We start from the raw sequence: 16,787 nt of genomic DNA, 5'->3' as shown, positions 1-16,787 counted from the left end.
CTAAAACAATGCTTGATGGAGAATAGCTACAGAGATTAAATATGACGCCTCCAAGTTTTTTGCAATTTTGTGCCGTTTATTTGTGTCACCATTGGTGTGCAAAGGCCTTAACGATTGATTCATTGATTCATTGCAAGTTGTTTGCTTATGTAGTTAAGTACAATTCAGTCAAATCAAACACATCAGTCCTGAGGCGTATCAACCTTTACCTTGATATAAATCTAAAAACATCTATTCATCCATCAAACCTTTGAACAATCCATTGATTGTTCGACTAATTCATACATCCCTTCATCTAGTTCATCATGTACCTGATGTTTCACACAAATCACTGTAAATCAGCCCAATCTGAGGACTTTTTTCAGATTTAAAGCTTGAAGTTTAAAACAGTTCAGTGTGGTGGTTTCAGTGAAGAAAATTTACCTTGCTCTCTGAGCCTCAATCTCATCTGAAGTAGGCCCGTTTTGAACTTGACGCTGCACAGCTGGACCTGAAGACACAAACGAAAGCAGAGAGAAGAAAGAGAAACAGATGAAGTGAAGCTGACTCTAATAATCCAACACAAGCAGTAAAATCTTAATTGAAATTAGTCCCAGAGGAGACAATTAAATACCCAATGACAGGGAATTAGACTGCAGTTAATCATTGTGTCCTCTTTCTTCAATAATGACTAATGTGCAATGAAAAGCATATTAATCCTTCACTCTAGGTAAATTAGCATAAATTGATTAAACCACTCGTTCCCTTTAAAGCAAACAGGACATAATACCAAGTGTTGGAGCATGTGTGGCCCTGCTGTCACACAGCTTTTTTTACTGTTGGAGAGCAATATTACCCACAAACACACACAAAAAGCGGGGAACAAAGTCCTTCTGTTTAGTTTTGTATTAATCATAAAAACCGAGCAGTGGAACAAGGTCTGGATCATGTTTGAGCTGCTGGCGCTAAATTGGAAACAGAAGAGTTTTTGTTGTCTGCAGTCGTGAAGTCATTGACACATTGAGAAACCCTTGAGAAGAAAAAAAATACTCCAGAAGTTTTCAGCAAGTTTTTTTTCCTCCTTTTTAAAAAATTAAAGCATTGAAGTTTAAAACTGGATCACTCCTCCCAGTGTTTTGTGTTAAGAGATGAAAACCTAGTTCCTTTTCAGCTCCGATATCACAAGATAGAGGCCTCATTATCAAAGATTTGTGCCGTCTCCAGAATCTCCCGCTCTGACTTATAATGGGTTTTGAACTAAAAGGCACAGACAGTGTAATCCATTGTAACATCATGAGCAGATAGGGGCTGTAATTAATTTACCACAAAGGGACAACAATCAAACAGGAATGAGTCGTCAGCATACGATGAGACTTTGTAATCACCAAACCCTTCAGGGACATCATTCATCCTAATTGTTCTTCCTGAGGAAGATATTCAGAGCGACGAGCTCAAAATTTACACTCACACTAAAGAGTTAGCACCAGTCGGTCTTTAGCATTGAGAAATGTTGAATAAATGAAGGAGCAGAGGAGTCCTTGAGCATCAGCGCGTGTTGGCATTTAAAAATTCAGTTATTTTCATCAGCTCGACCAAACAAAACACTCAAATCTCTTTCATCTGAGTTGCTTTCACAAAAGCCCGTCTGCCTCTGTCTAATGCTCGGTATCCCTTACACAACAGTTTCGCAGCACTCCACTCTTCACCGATCACGTCTCTAATGGAAGAGACTTTCTGCCAGCCGAGGGTGCTAATGGCCTCCGTGTATTGAGTGACAGAAAGCCAAAAATAGAAGGACAACAAAAGACCTGACTCATGGCTACTATCAGATACTCCCAACACAACAACTTTGTTTCTCTAAAACACACAGGACACCTGCTCACACTTAAAAAACAGCCATCAGATTTTAATTTGGTTTTAACGAGAATGTTCGTCACATATTTTTCACCACCAACATGAAGTTACATCACAAGAAACATTTAAGTAACCCTGTTCACTCTGCAACTTCACTCTGATTAAAAACCATCCACAGTTTAAAGTGGACAAATCATGCTTGTTTCTCCTTTTCACTATGTCAGACTAGGATGCCTGTAAAGCATTTCTGCCCTCAGTACAAGTCATTTAGTTCCTTCATTGCTCCACAATAGCGTTCTCAATATCCTCATTTTAGGCCATTCTGAAGATCTCGTTGAAACGCTCCGTTTTGAGAATGACCTCCAGTAACCTCACAACGTCACAGCCCTTTGTGCTCTGATTGGTCAGTTCTATCAGAGGGGCGGAGGGGGTAGAGCCAGGGGGCGGTTTTTGCAGCATGGCAGTATTTACAAAATCGCCACATTGAATGGAGCAGACCGAGTGAGTTTGCTGTTTGCCATAACTTCATCGTAAGGCATTGATTGCACTAATAAAATGGCAGAGTGTAGGATACGTCCTTTTGTATTGGACCCCAAGTCAGACCCGGACGGTTCTGCAGCTCAGGAGGAAGAAAATCCACCTGGACACAGATCATCTCAGGACGCTTCAGTGTGGTGAGTCAAACCGGTACTGTAACATGTATAGTTTATACGTTTATACTCGGCTCTTGGTGGGTGTATCCCTTGGTGGCGGTTGTGTGACTAACTGACATCACAGAGGAGGAGCTGCTTTATCAGATTACTCCAATTAAAAGAAAGGATCCTAATGTTGTCATGAAGGTCGAAATCTCGAAGCCAAATGTCAATGACCTATTTTCAGAGGCATCAAATCTCGTACTAGGATATCAGAAAAAATACAATATCTCATTTTTTGAAAATTCAGGGGGTGAAAGGTCTTGTTTTCAGCTGTATTATTTTATATGTAAGTATTAAATCACAGATCAGCCCAATATGTCCCCTTTAACTAAAGATATATTTGTGCCACTATCACCCATAATTTCGGTTTTGTGCCACAGGTAACTCTTTCACTTGTTGACTTACTTAACAAAACTTGTGTCAGTAGTATCACCCAGCAGGAAAATGTCTCACTTCCATATTCATGAAAATGTGTTAAAATGTCCTGATAGCATTGACTTTCTCACAGTTTAAAGCATTATCTTTACGAACTTTGCCTTTTTTGATGGACAATTTAAAACCCCAGTTTATTTTAGAAGCCTCGAAGCCTGGTGTTAAAAAGAGGCCAGTGAATAAGTGCAAAAACCTTCAGTTCCCCAAATGTCTTCCAGAGGCTGGCTCTAAAACACAAGAATCCGCATTAGATCCCATGTTAAACTACTTATTCTGACTCCATAATCATGTTGTCAGCCCAGATCCAATAACTGAACTTTCTTTTTCTTAATTTACACCTTTATTAGGATTATAAAAAGATATGGAGTTTTACATGAATGGACAAAATTGCAGGTATCGTTGAGATTACAGACAGCTGGGTGCACTGCAGCTATTGGCTAAGAGGGCTTGAACCTGGGGTACTTGTGAGGTTTGAGCTCCAACGACAAGACCATACTGGTGCTTGTGTGTAATGTATTCATGTTGCATTGTGGCTCTATTACAAGTTGAATTGATGTTTCTCCATGACTCATAGAAACAGTTTAGACTTAAAGTGACACTCGCAGAGTTTGGATCAAGAAAATTGACTCTGGACTAGTCTAGTGAAAATCAAACTCTGAATTCATGTTTTTGTCCCCAACTAGTTACTGTGTGTCAGGCTGAGTAACAGACTTCAGGTTATACACCTGCATGCACTTTATTTGCCTATTTTCCCATTCAAATGTAATATAATGTAAAAAAAAAAAAATCCCCTTAGCCTCTGTTAGCTATTAAAATAGGGAAAATCACATCTGAAATTTAGGTTAGTGCATCTGTAGTCATAAAATGATCATTTTGTATCTAAATATAATTTATTTTGAGGTTATACTGGTTGGAAAAAAAGATGGGTGTGTATTTGAAATGGTAAAAAGAGCAAATTTGGCCTTCAACAAGTTGTTGACAGCAACACAAACTGATCCATCACTGAGTAACACACTTTCTGAAACAAACACCACAAACCTAAAGAAGTATGTGTCATGCAGAAGTTGAGGCTCACACACACACACACGAGTTTTTGTACCTACACGACATGCTGAAGAAGAGGAAGCGGCTGTAGCAGACACAGAGACACTGACAGACCCACTCCCCGCTCAACATCTCTCCCCTTCAGTTGCTCGTCCTCCCCCGCCTCCATCACCTCCCTCTCTGCCTCTACCTGCCTCACCTGCTTGCCTCCCCTGCTCCTCTTCCTCCTCCTCCCCTCAGCCTCAGTATCATGTGTCATCTTCTTGTAACCCACACCTCCGGGCAGCAGCCGTGCAGCGAGCATCTCTGGTTAATGTTTCAAAAGGTCAGGTTTGTCTGGAGGCTGCGCAGCATAATGCCACTCTCACACACACGCATTTCGACAACGAGCTGATACACGAGCATCTCTCAGGACAGACCCCGTACGCATGGACTGTCCCGAGAGATATCATATTAAAATGCCACTCAAAGAAACCTTTGTATGGTTGCTACAAAGTTAGCATTTCAGGCTGAAAGTAAAAGGTCAGGCACTGTCATCCAAACCAAAAACAACTATGCTAAAGAAAAAAGATTGTTACCATTCCTAAACACATTTTGATCTTTAGTTCGATAATTGTTGAAGAAAACTATCTGACGTGCATTCTGTCTACAAGCTACCTGATGATTCATGCTGGCAGAGTGATCTTGTTCACAAGGCACATCAAAGTTCATATCAGGAGTTTTTACCTGGATTTTTAACAGTGATGCCTTTTTAAGACCCACCAAAACAAAACAATTGTTTCAAATGCTTATGACCTCTGCAGGTGGGGTAGGCTTCACATAAGGTGAGGGAAAAACTGTTTTATTACTTCTTTCCTGTCAAATAATCCCACTGTGAAAAACATGTGACCTGTGCTGGTTTTGAATCAAGGGGGGCATAGTCTTACTTATGGTGTTGGGCAAAAGATGATAGCTGACTTGACTCTGTAAGACACAAAAATGTTTTTGAACTTGTGTATCAAAAAAAATAATCTTTGTCTTTTTCATGAGATGTTGGAGATTTCTAACATTCTGAATTCATTTCCAATCCAAACGACATTTTAAAAACTGTAGCAGTGTGTTCGTTAGTCTTTGGGGCACATCAAAGCTGGCCCATGCCTGCAGTAAGGGACAGGACAAATATTTGGGATCCCATGGCCTGGATGACTTAAACATATTTCAAGGCAAAATAAGATTAAAACAAGACAATTCAACCAGGAATGGTTCAAGAGGTAATCCAGGCTGACCACCAACACAAAAAAAAAAAGCTCTTTCCTGCTTTTCAAATCTTCTTTTAACCTCTTAGGAACCAAGCTTCTGTCTGGTGTGCATTTTTTTTAAATTTGCCTTGCTATTTGGGATAAATAAGACCTGATAACTATAACAACTAAACTTGTACGGGAAGTTTGTGTGTTATGAGTTGTCTATCAGTTGTTTGTTAGTAGTGTTATTAATCTTAAATACATAGTTTTTTTCACTAAAATGGGTGTAATGTTGTGATTTCACCAAAAGATGATGTGGGCAGTGCCCCTAAATAAAGCTAATCGGTCAAAGCTTAAAAAAACAGAAGTAACATGGGTCTGAGAGGCAGAGATGTAATGTCCACACATGTGGACGCTGGGTCTTAAGAGGTTAGGAAGGAAACTACCTGGATTTAAAGCAAGCGGTAACCTCCGGTCTAAGAATATGAGACAATGTGAAAGTGCTAAAATCTGCTGTTTCTCGAGTGTTTGCTTGAGGCTGGCTCCAGAAGTATCAGAAGTCACATACACACTTAGCCAAAAAAAAGCTAGAAGAAAAGCCCAAATTAACCTATTTACAGCCTGGTTCAAAAAACGTCTCCTGTCTGAGTCACTAATTTTACTCTTGGCCCACATTGTACGGCTCACCCAATCAGAGGCACAGCTCAGGGTCATGTGACCGACGGGCGCCCTATACCTGTACAGGAAGCCCTTGCCACTACCAATATGGCCGCTGCTATAGCCGATAGGCTTCATTTACTGTTTCAGAAACAGACGGGTGACGTTAAGGAGACTACGTCCATGTTTTATACAGTCTATGATTTAAAGACTTTAACATCTCAGGCTGGGAAAGAAAGCAAGGGATGTGCATTTCTTATGAGTTCTGTCACATGGGATTAAACTAAACAACTGAAGACTGAAGAAAAAAAAAGGGGGCCGGTCTTGACAGAATCAAAACCTGTATGTAACTTTGTGGATAACAAAACCCTGTATGGACTTGTCTGCTGACTAGGTGCAGGTAGTCCAGGGGTGTTTTTTAATTCATTTATCCTCATGAAGAATAAATGATGAAGTTGGAACATTGTTTAAATCCTAGTTGTAATAACTTGGTTGCAATTACTGTATTACTTGTATGTGGGTGTGAAGGTATGTGTGTGGGAGCTCTACACTTCTCTGTGATACATAGTTCACAGGGTAAAGCCAATATATTTCTAAAATTGATGGCCAAACCTCGTTAAGAAGTTTTTAATGCTTGATTTATAGAAATGTGAAAATAGAAGAGTGAGACATTATTTCTCTTTGTAAAGCTTGAAACCCCAACTTTTCTGGTGGAGTTCATGACTCAAACCGGCATCCACCAGGGATCATCTGATGTTTTCAGTGTATCATTTCACACCAAGAGAAACATATTGACACCTTGTCTTACTTATTATAAAAACATTATCTGGGTAATAATTTCTACCACAGTTTAAAGTCTTAACTCAACACTACACATGAGGGAACAATCTGAGGACAAAAGGTCAGGAGTTGACCTTCTTACCACTAGAGGGGGCAGGCACACTGGCTTAGAGTGGAGGGGGGACAAACCCCACATCATTTTCTGGTGTTTGCTCTCAAAGATATGCATGTGTTATAATCCGTATGACATTGACAGACACGTACATGAGTATTAAAGATGATGTTTGTATGTTTCCTGCTGTGAGTGAGTGTGATACTTTTGATTTCTCTCCACATACACAAATAGTAACTCATTATGCAGCTGGAGTTACTGCAGTGCTGTAGCATTATACCATCAGTCTATCCTCACTGAACATATCATTCAGTCTGTGTGTCTGTGTGTGTGGCCTCCTCTGTGTTTGTGCACTTGTGTTTGGCTGCTGTCACTCGAGCCTCTTTGTTCTCGCTCCCGTGTTATTAGGCAGATGAAAAGATCTCTCCAGCACGGGACCCAGGGGAAAACTTCTCCATGACTCACTCTAATTAAGAGGCTGGAGGGGACTGCAGGGGGAGACACTCTGCTGCTGCTGCTCGGGTAATGACTGAAGCCGTGGTGCTCTCTGTCTCTCGTTCAGTCACTTCAGCTCACCAATTTATATTTTTCTGTCCCTTCCTTCTTATAAACACGCTCAGAGCTCAAGAGGAGATTGCCTCTCCTGAGTTTTTATGCAACACTGGATAGAAGTCTTTAATACACTCTTTCATCCAGTGGAGACAGTTTCATTTAGGTGGAGCTAATAACAATAACAAAGGAGTGTACCTGATGTGCCCCCAAGAAGCAGCTCCACTGAGCCGTCGCACAAAAAGACTCCCTGTAGTTCATCTTCATCATTTTTTATACCCAGGATGACAACAATTGTCTCACTTGAGAGGTTCGCTGCTTCACTGTGGCTGAGCTTTTGAGTTGAGTTATCATCTGCTGAGGATGCTGTGTCATAACATTGTGTAAAGAGCCCAGCAGAGGGGACTGGGTGCCAAAAAGAAGCAGTTTAGCTGTAAAACTGAAGACTCTGTTTAAAGACACGGCTGGGAGACTTTAATGGAGATGTTTTCTCTGTTCTCTCTGGGATATCTCAGACAAATCCTGGTTGACATCTCTGCAAATAAATTGCCTGGTCTTGCAACTGCATTGCCAGAAAAGTGATAAAGTTAACTTCATTACAAGTTTGGAAGTTCTGAGTGATTCAAGTAAAGTAGCTCTCCTTATATTTGAGTATGTTTCAGTGGCACACAAACCTTTGACTTGATCTTTAAGTAGAAATTATTCAACTTCGTTCCTTTTTTTGGCTGGAAACTTTTTTGAAAATGATTTACGAAATCAATTATTCAATAGTTACAAACTGAAAGACTTGTGTCCTACATAGAGGAGGGAGTGAAGAAAGTGCTGGCTTCAGTGTAAGACAAGCTGTGTGACATTTCAGCAGCAATCTAAATCCCTGTCACTCCATCAGCTGCTTCCTGCTGCACTCTGAGTCTGATACATTATTCATTCGATTCGTGTTAATATTTGGTTGGATTTAAAACCCACTGCATCAACAGTATTAGAGTGTGATCAACAGTGCTTTAAAGAGGACTGCTGTGAAAAGGGCAATGTTGCTTTAAATATTTAGCCCAGATCACCAGGTTTAAAAAAAAAAAAGAGACGTAGGAACGCAATATTAAAAATGCTGTAAAGAGGGTCTTTTTTATCTGGACTGCCTCGCCACCTTCTGGCCCGGAGTCTTATGTACACTGTCGTGAAGATGTGACTTTTAACCAGGTGTGTTTGTTTTGGAACACTTTTCTTTGTTTAAGACAACTTTTTACTGGATACAATGCAACAAAGAAAGGTATCTATCCTGCCAACGCTCATCTACCAGTCAGAGCTAACGTAACCTCACTCTTCATTTTATTGATAGACTCTCATGTTTGAACAGACCACTGCAGAATAACTGCTGACTGTGGGTTGGAACAGACATTATCACAAACAGCTTAGCCCCTTTAGCCTTTAGCTCATGCTCAATCACCCTCCTCTTTAGCTTTCTTCTGCTCCTCTGTCCTTTTTCTGTCCCACAGTTTGGCTCCTGTGTCCACCATTACTACTAAAACTGACTGAAGAAATTGTTTTCAGCAGAGAAAAACACATTTCTCTCGTCTCACTATTGAACTTCACCTGCTTGCATGGTGTTGACATAGAGATCTCATTCACAGTAATCATATTAGATCTGTATTTCACGTTGATATGGCTTTTACAGCACATTAGGAAAGATGTCAGTGCTGCCTTAATTAGTCCTGAAAACACAAATTGATCCAACTGTCATAGAGTGTAGCTAATTGTCGTGAACAGCCATGTGGGCATCTGTTGGCTTGTGCTCCAAGGAGCAGGAGGGGATAAGGTTTCACTCAGTACCTTTACATGCACACTGTAGCCCAACTAAGGTCATAGCTGGATCGTAAAGTCACAGGGAGGATCTAATCTTGTCTGCATGCAGAATAGAGAATCGGACTTCTAGTGAGAATGTCCTACTCTGCTTTAACATGCAGCACTGTGTCCCTTTGATTAGCAAAGCTGCGCGTGTATCATACAGGTTTCAGTTCACCAGAAGAGGAAGCAACATTCTTACGACTATGGCAGAGACGGATGCAGCTGTAGTTATGTTTTTATGTAAGTATGTGATATGGTGTTTGTTTGTTTGTTGTGTCAGAGCCATATACTGTATGGGCGCAGCAACCCTGTTTATCACGGTCATTTACTTCCTCTGCCAGCTAAACACAGAGACATACCGAGACCTGCCAAATCCAATCATAGTCCGATTGCAATCGTATTGTCTAGGTGTATCAATCGAGCTATGCTTTGTCCTATTTCGGTTCGACTAAGCTGTTTACATGAATTTCAATAGTCTGATCTCACGCTGACTAAGCTCATAGTCTGATTTCTGTAGCTGCATGTAAACACACTGACTGTTGACTATGTGGTAACAGGCAACTTTTTACATTCATTTATTGGATTTTACTAAATTTTCTTATTGCTTCTTTTTACACCTGTCTCTTCTACTCATGGAAGCTTGTGTGCTTTAAAGTTTACATTTTACCGAGAGGCGGGGACAGTGGATGGAGCAGGATACTGGGCATAGAGAGTGAGGCATGACATCCAAAGGGGGACAGGCGAGGATTAAGATTTTCACCCCAAAACTCTTATGAGGAACTTTGTTTACTTGTTTATTTTGGCACACCCTGTGGACAAACCGGTAGCTCTAAGCTCTTGCTGATCTTGTTCAAGGCATTGAGTTTTTTACTAATGAAGAGATTTCATCCCATTATTGTTTTAGTTAAACATGTAAACAAATGTAAACAAATGTGATCCCTGCAGCCTGCTGTGACTCAGTGAAGGCCCGGGCTATCTTTGTTAGTTAATGCATCTCTAGATGATCTTAATAAACACTTTGACCCTCTTTTTGCTGTAACAAGACAGACCACTACTACCACTTTAAAAATGAGAAGCATTTCATCAGCTGGCTTTTCTTAAGTCATCCATGCCAAATTTGATCATATAATGAGAAAAAGGTCTCTAAAACTATCAATTTGAGCTTCTTTCCCATTATGTCTATTTGGGAATTTGTTAAAAGTGTTATGATGCACTATAGATGGTCTCACCTCCATCCTGAGCGCTGAGCACATTGAGGGCAAACAGCATGGCGTTGGAGAAGGTGGTAGCCTCCTCCTTGCTGGCAAAGTTGAGGCCATAGACCTGCCGGGCATCCCTCCACTGGTGGAAAGTGGGCGTAGCTTGGTTGTACTTGAGGCCCTTCACTATGGAGTAGTTTATAACCACCTGTCAGAGAAGGAGAGGAAAGAGACAGAGCTTTAGTTTACTCATGACAAACTGCGCACAGATTTCTTGCCTATGTGGAGCTCTTATCTCTAACAGCCGTTCTCCGTCTTTATCTGAGGGATGATGAACATCCACAGATGGCAGGCTGGGGAAATAAATATAACATAATCTCTGTTAGTTTAACTCTGTTGTGTCAGTGGGAGGAAAACACATTAAAATACCAGAGAGTTTGTTTCTGCGTTTTAAAGGATTAAACGGTATGTTTGTGAAACTACAAACCCCTGTGCAGACTGAACAGACACATTTAAAGTCTGTTTGAGGGAGCAGCACAGCTTGTGGAAGCTTTGGATTTGTCGCCTGTTCTGAGTTTTATGTGATTACACCATGAGCTATAGTTTTTGAACCAACACAGTTATGAAAAAATGTTCTGTTCATCAGTACATATCAACTTAAAATAAACTATTCAAGCCAGTCAGCCTCTCTGATGTACTAAAACATTCTACTACATTATAAAACCTTAATGTTCTTGAATGCCCAAATGTGGAGATTTAATTCAAGATACAACACGTTGCAAACTGCAAAGCATTTGCATTTGTTTAATTTAGGTTAAGAAATGTGAACATGAAGGGCCTGTGTCCATTAACAACATTCGTGTTGCCGATCCAAGCAAACAGCTCTGTGCCTTTTTTGTCTTTGCTACTTGATTTGAAATGTTGCTTCTGATGCACTTGCTTTTGCTTTTTTGCTTGCTTTGCTTTTTGCTGCATTACCAGTCAACAGGATATGAAGGTTTACAATTGAAAATAACTTGTGTACATTCTGAAGAATTGTTTTGATGGTAAACATTCATACAACTCATAGTTTAAATGAATATCAACTTCAATAATCTTATATACTCATTTTTTGCCTTTTATCCAAAACATTAGTCTTATCCCACAGTAGGGCATGGCAGGTTATTATTTAACACTGGTATTGGACCAATATCGGTATCGGTCGATACCACAGCCCAGGTATCAGTGCATCCCTAATGTCAACAAAGTTGATTTCTTAAGTCCTGCCTCTTCATGATTTTGATGGCAATGTGTGAACACATAAAATACGTTCCCACCACTGAAGAGGCCACCATGTTGTGTTTCTGAGGACATTTTAGCCTGTGTTTTTGCCACCCAAGAGGGCCGTTTGTCATGTTTTAACCCCTTTTCTTGCTGCCCAGCCATTTGTTAGAGCATTTTTTTCACTAGATGTCATGAAAAATATGATGAACAGAGTAAAACTTGATGAGCTTTTTTCTGCTGTTTTAAATATTCTTTTTTAATTTTATGGTTTCTGATCTCAGTGCTCCAACAACATAAAAACATTTTTCTTTTTAACTTTTTTTTTTCTTGGATTGAATGTTAAAGCTTAAAAATCAAATAGACATATCCCTTGCATTTTAAAAAGTAAAAGTCAGAAAGTTGAAAGTTAAAGGGTTAACGAGCCAAGAGGGCAGTTGAGTGTGTTAGCCAAACAGGAGAGCGCTTTAGCACACATCTTGGCTCCCAAGGAACACTTAGGCCTCAACTCAATTGGGCCTCGAGTGGGGTCGACTGCCCCCAAACATGTGCGGGTGTATTTGTGTTCAGGACTTAGCTGCTTTGTTTCTATAGAGAGAACAGGCCCAGTCAGTGCAAATAAAAAGCATCAATGGTTCACAACATCGCAAGCATAACTAGGGCAGAAGGGGGAAGACCTGAAATGGCTTAGTGGGTTATGTAACATGGGAAATTTGAAGATTAATTGATTTTACGGGAGTCATCTATTGAATATCTTTGTGTGTTTTCTTTCTTTAGGCAAGTCAAATTCAAGTTGTGCAAACTATTTAATGTGATAAACCTGATATTATTCTCCAATGAAATAATCAGACATGTTTATGAGCTAAGTGCTACTTTGAAGTTGCCTTTAGGCCTCATCTGACGTCATGACTGAGCAGAATCAGTACGGTAGCACCAAGCAGACATGCTTATATACATCTGTTTTCTGTTGACATCATGCATCATTTTCCTGTGATAAACGCAGTAGTTTCCCGTTGTTTACTTGAGATCTCAACTGATTTAATCTCATTGTACTGGGATAACAAAGCTGGTTTTCTTGTGATAATGGGATTCCCAGATGACGAGATAAATTAGTCCAGCTCTCCAGGAAATGACTGGAAATTACTTGGTATCAGGGGAGGAAACAAAGTGTATGGATCCTGCTCTTAGTGCTGCAGACTGAGCAAACTCCTTTGGTTTTCATAAGCACCTGTTTTTCTTTCAAACCAACACGTTTTCCTCCTTTTAAACTCTGGTTCATTGATTCTGTCTTTCAAGTTACTTAAAAACAAAACTCACAAGTACAGATACTTAAAAGCTTGATGTTTCAGATGTTGCAATCCACCAGCAGCTCTGTGAAATCTCTCTCTTGTGACCAAACTTCAGAAATCTGCTTCACATCTCACAGCAGCACATTAAAATTCTCCCTGTTACCTGCTGGTCCTGCAGTTTGACGCCAACCACTCTGAAGGTGTTGTTGACGGTGTTGTGGTAAATGTTGATACGACTGAATCCCTGCTGACCAGGCTTGATGGGCACCCACTTCTTACTGGTGTCATCGTAGACCATGACAGAGGCCCGAGCCTGGCAGATGCTCTGCTCGCTGTGAGACAAGAATAGAGACAAGGGTTAGTTATGTAAACAATCATGATACAAGTTAAACCATTTGAATGATTCTTGTTTTGCTTTAAATTTCCAAGAAACCCTTTTATTACAGGGGTGTGTTTGTCTGTTGTTGTTTTTGAAGAAAACTACAACTTTGTTTGGCTTCACTGATGGTGTTAAAGCTCAAATCAGTGTGATACATTTTTCAGACAGCTGAAACTGACAACAAATAGGGATGCACTGAAAAATGTCACAATAGTCCTTTCCACACTCCTGACATCTTCCAGATAACTCCAGGACATTCAGGCCCTGATATTTACAGGTGCTGCCGTTCACACATGCTCCCCGCAGTGAGAGATTTTCATTGTCAGACCCACTCTCACAACTTCAGATACTGTGATGGTGGTGAGGTTAAATGCAGAAGAACGAGAGGTAATCTGCTGCACTGCAAATAGTACAGTAAAGAACGTAACAGAAAAGCTCAGTAGCAGGTGAAGCAGTGTTCAGTCAGACTGACCAGATACTGTTGTGTGTTCACACATGCAGCCTATCTGGACACAGTTTAAAAACACTGTCTCAATCTGTCCTTGTTGCACTGACAGAAAGTACAGAAGAGATTAAATGACAGTTTTCCAACAGAGCAGTGAGATGTGTGGTTTTAGAGGACGTAGGTGAGATAATGACACCAAACAAGGCAACAACTCAGTCCTCTCATCCTGTTACATTAATCGTCTAATCCAAATGTAATCAAGCACTTGACCAGCATCTGTTGATGTTCCTAATGAGAAGCAATTGTAGTGTGTGTGTTTGTGTGTGTTTGTGTGTGTCTGTTCTTCAGTGTTGTGTCTGCCAGCTCTCACATCTGCCTGTGTTTATCAGCACACTGAAGCCCCAGCTCTTTCTCCCCTTCCTTTCACTGAAACACACTCTAATTAACAAACCAACTCTGCAGTGTTATGATTACAGTGCTGCTCATGATAACAGCCGTGTTTTGTGACCTTGACCATGTGTTTTACAGACAAGAGGCACGTGCCAATTTGCCGTAGAGTAAAAAAAAGGGAAAAGATCAGATCAGGGTGGATGTATTTGGGGGGAATTGAGCAGAAAAGAAAACACAGCGGGGTAACAGAGAAACAATTTGAATTGCAAATGAGATTAACGAGAAGAGTCCCATCTGTGTCTTTGCGTCTTTGCCAGGCTAAAATTAGTGTATCGACCCCTGAGGCAGAGTGAAAGAGCTGCGTCAGAGAACAGAGGAGAAAGGAAAAAAGAGGGAAAGTCTTGGCTCAGAGAGTTTAGTGTTTATACAGCAAAAATACAGTCAAGTAGTACACCCTCTCACATATCCGTATGGTAAGTCTATGCAGTCTGCTTGGACGTTAAGCAGACAAACAAAGCTATGAGTAAGAGTTAAAGAGCAAAAACTTAGTTAATCACAGAATCATCATTTTGCAGCAAACATATTCATAAAAACACAGCACCAAGCTAGCACTAGAGAGAATCAAACGACACCAGCCTCCATGTCTTTCACTACAGCTTTTTGAGCTGAGAGCAGCAGGAAGAAGCTAAAGCTTGCAGGGACAGAAACTGTTCAAACAGCACAGAGTAAGGGAGTAAACTCTGGGTAACACCCAAAAGAATAAGCTGGAGTTAAAAATAACTTCCTCCTAGGTTGAAAGTTACTCACTGCACACGGTAGCTATTTAAATGTGCACACACTCCAAACCCACTCGAGCAGCAGCAAAGCAATGATGTGTTTAATTCATTGTCTTTAACTTGTCGACTCCGTTAATTTTTCAAAAGAAGTTCTTGGCGACTAGCTGAAAATGGCATCCAGGGCCCAGAAGCATGAATAAATGAGGTTCTCGAGCTAAAAGAGACTCGAGCAGGAAAAAACAGGAGATGGAGTGAAAGAGGAGGAGGAGTGGAAGGAGAGAAGCTGTGAAGGGGCTGAGGCATTTTTTTCCTGACTGACATTTATGGGACACACACACACACACACTCGCACACACACACTCTCTAACATACACAAGCACTCAAACACAGAAGGGCAGTGAAGATTGATCAACGTGACAGCTGAAAAATCAACAATCCCTCTGCAGGATATGAATAAATCAGCTCCTTAAAGTTACCTTGACAGCACACAGGCTTGAACTCATGCAGAGACACAAGGGCACACACAGGGGCACACTCTAAATGCTGTCCTCTTTGCTCGATTCATGTCGAGTCAGAGCTTCTGGAAATTCAAGCTGACAGGAACAGACAGAAAAATCTCAGAGCTGCTCAGGAATCGTCTCTTCCAGACACTTTGAGTGAAACATCCAATCATAGAGCTGGATGGGGGCAGAAATGCACTCACTCAACGTTCTAGCTTTGAACTTACCTCACTCAAGAGCCAGTTTTTAATGATGATGCACATTCTGGCACCAAGACTAATAGTAATGAACCGTTACACTTTGATCAGCTGTGATAAAGATTTTTTATTATTATTGATTGACCTTAAACATCACAACACAGCCTCGAAAAAGCAGATTAAGAAAATTCAGTGTCTAAATCAAATGCACTTTTTTAATGAAATTGAATCAAAACTTTTCCAGACAGGTTTATAGAAAAGTGAAACATTAAGAACAACTGTCTGCAGGGGTAATTTATAGGGATTGGCGAGTACAGGTATGGGTATCAGGTATCGGGCCATAGGCTGTATAAAACATGGACTTAATCTCTGCAACGTCACCCATCTGTTCCTGAAAAAGTGAAATGAAGCCAATCCACAGACACAGCCGCATTTGCTATGCTATGATGCCGGCTGTGAGTTTTTCTCCAAACAGCTACAGGGTGCCTGGCAGTCACATGACCTGAGCTGTGTCTCTGATTGGACAATCAGACAATCCTAATAACTTCTAAACTGCGGAGTTAGAAAAAGATTCACTCACCGTACAGTGTGTGTTGATTGGGAAATTAGCGTTTTAGACCTCAGCTGTTTTTTGAACCAGGCTGTAAATATGTTTTTTAATGCAGTAAAAGTCTGTTTTCATGGCTGGGTGTGTACAAATGTAGCTTCCCCTCTTTCTACAGCCAGCCTCAAGCGGATTCTCAAGGAACAGCAACTTTTAGAATAGGCTTCATTTTTACTGACCCGATGTTGCTGCAGATACCAAGGCAAAGAAATCTTAAGTCGAGTCAGTCCCCCTCACCAGTAATTGGCTCTACACTGTCATGACTTTACACTACAGCAAATGTGCATCAGGTCCTGTTTAGATTATATGAATGAACCAGGTAGAGTTAACAGTTAATCTGTTTTATTTTGCTTTTTTTTTTTTCAAATGGCCGTGCTGTCTTTTTTCGAAATGATCTGTCACTGTTAATTAAAATTTCCTTGATCAAAAGTACTAGTGGTGTTGGTACTCAGTATTGGTGAGAACTCAAGAGGGAGTACTCCTCATACTGGTACCGGTCTGAAAAAAAGTGCTATCAAGCATCCCTAGAAATTTATATTGAGTACTCTGCAAATCACTGCTAACATTCCCAATCCATTTAAACT

General features: G+C 40.6%; 1 protein-coding gene across 3 annotated transcripts in view; it reads right to left on the bottom strand.

The window, feature by feature from the left end:
• evlb (Enah/Vasp-like b) overlaps positions 1-16,787 on the bottom strand; it is a 65,488-nt gene that overhangs the window by 9,974 nt on the left and 38,727 nt on the right. For all 3 annotated transcript variants that reach the window (XM_074685801.1, XM_074685800.1, XM_074685799.1), the window contains exons 2-4: positions 13,076-13,244; positions 10,394-10,571; positions 424-490 (exon numbers count right to left, since the gene is read on the bottom strand). In XM_074685801.1, coding sequence (XP_074541902.1) covers positions 424-490; positions 10,394-10,571; positions 13,076-13,244 — 414 coding nt within the window. The remainder of the gene's footprint in view (positions 1-423; positions 491-10,393; positions 10,572-13,075; positions 13,245-16,787) is intronic.

The sequence above is a fragment of the Halichoeres trimaculatus genome, unplaced genomic scaffold, assembly GCF_033239565.1.
Source record: "Halichoeres trimaculatus isolate MK-OKI-2021-1 unplaced genomic scaffold, fHalTri1.1 fHalTri1_scaffold_13, whole genome shotgun sequence".
Taxonomy (NCBI): Eukaryota; Metazoa; Chordata; class Actinopteri; order Labriformes; family Labridae; genus Halichoeres; species Halichoeres trimaculatus.
Note: the sequence above shows the minus strand (reverse complement) of the source record. Positions and strands in the feature narration are given on the sequence as shown.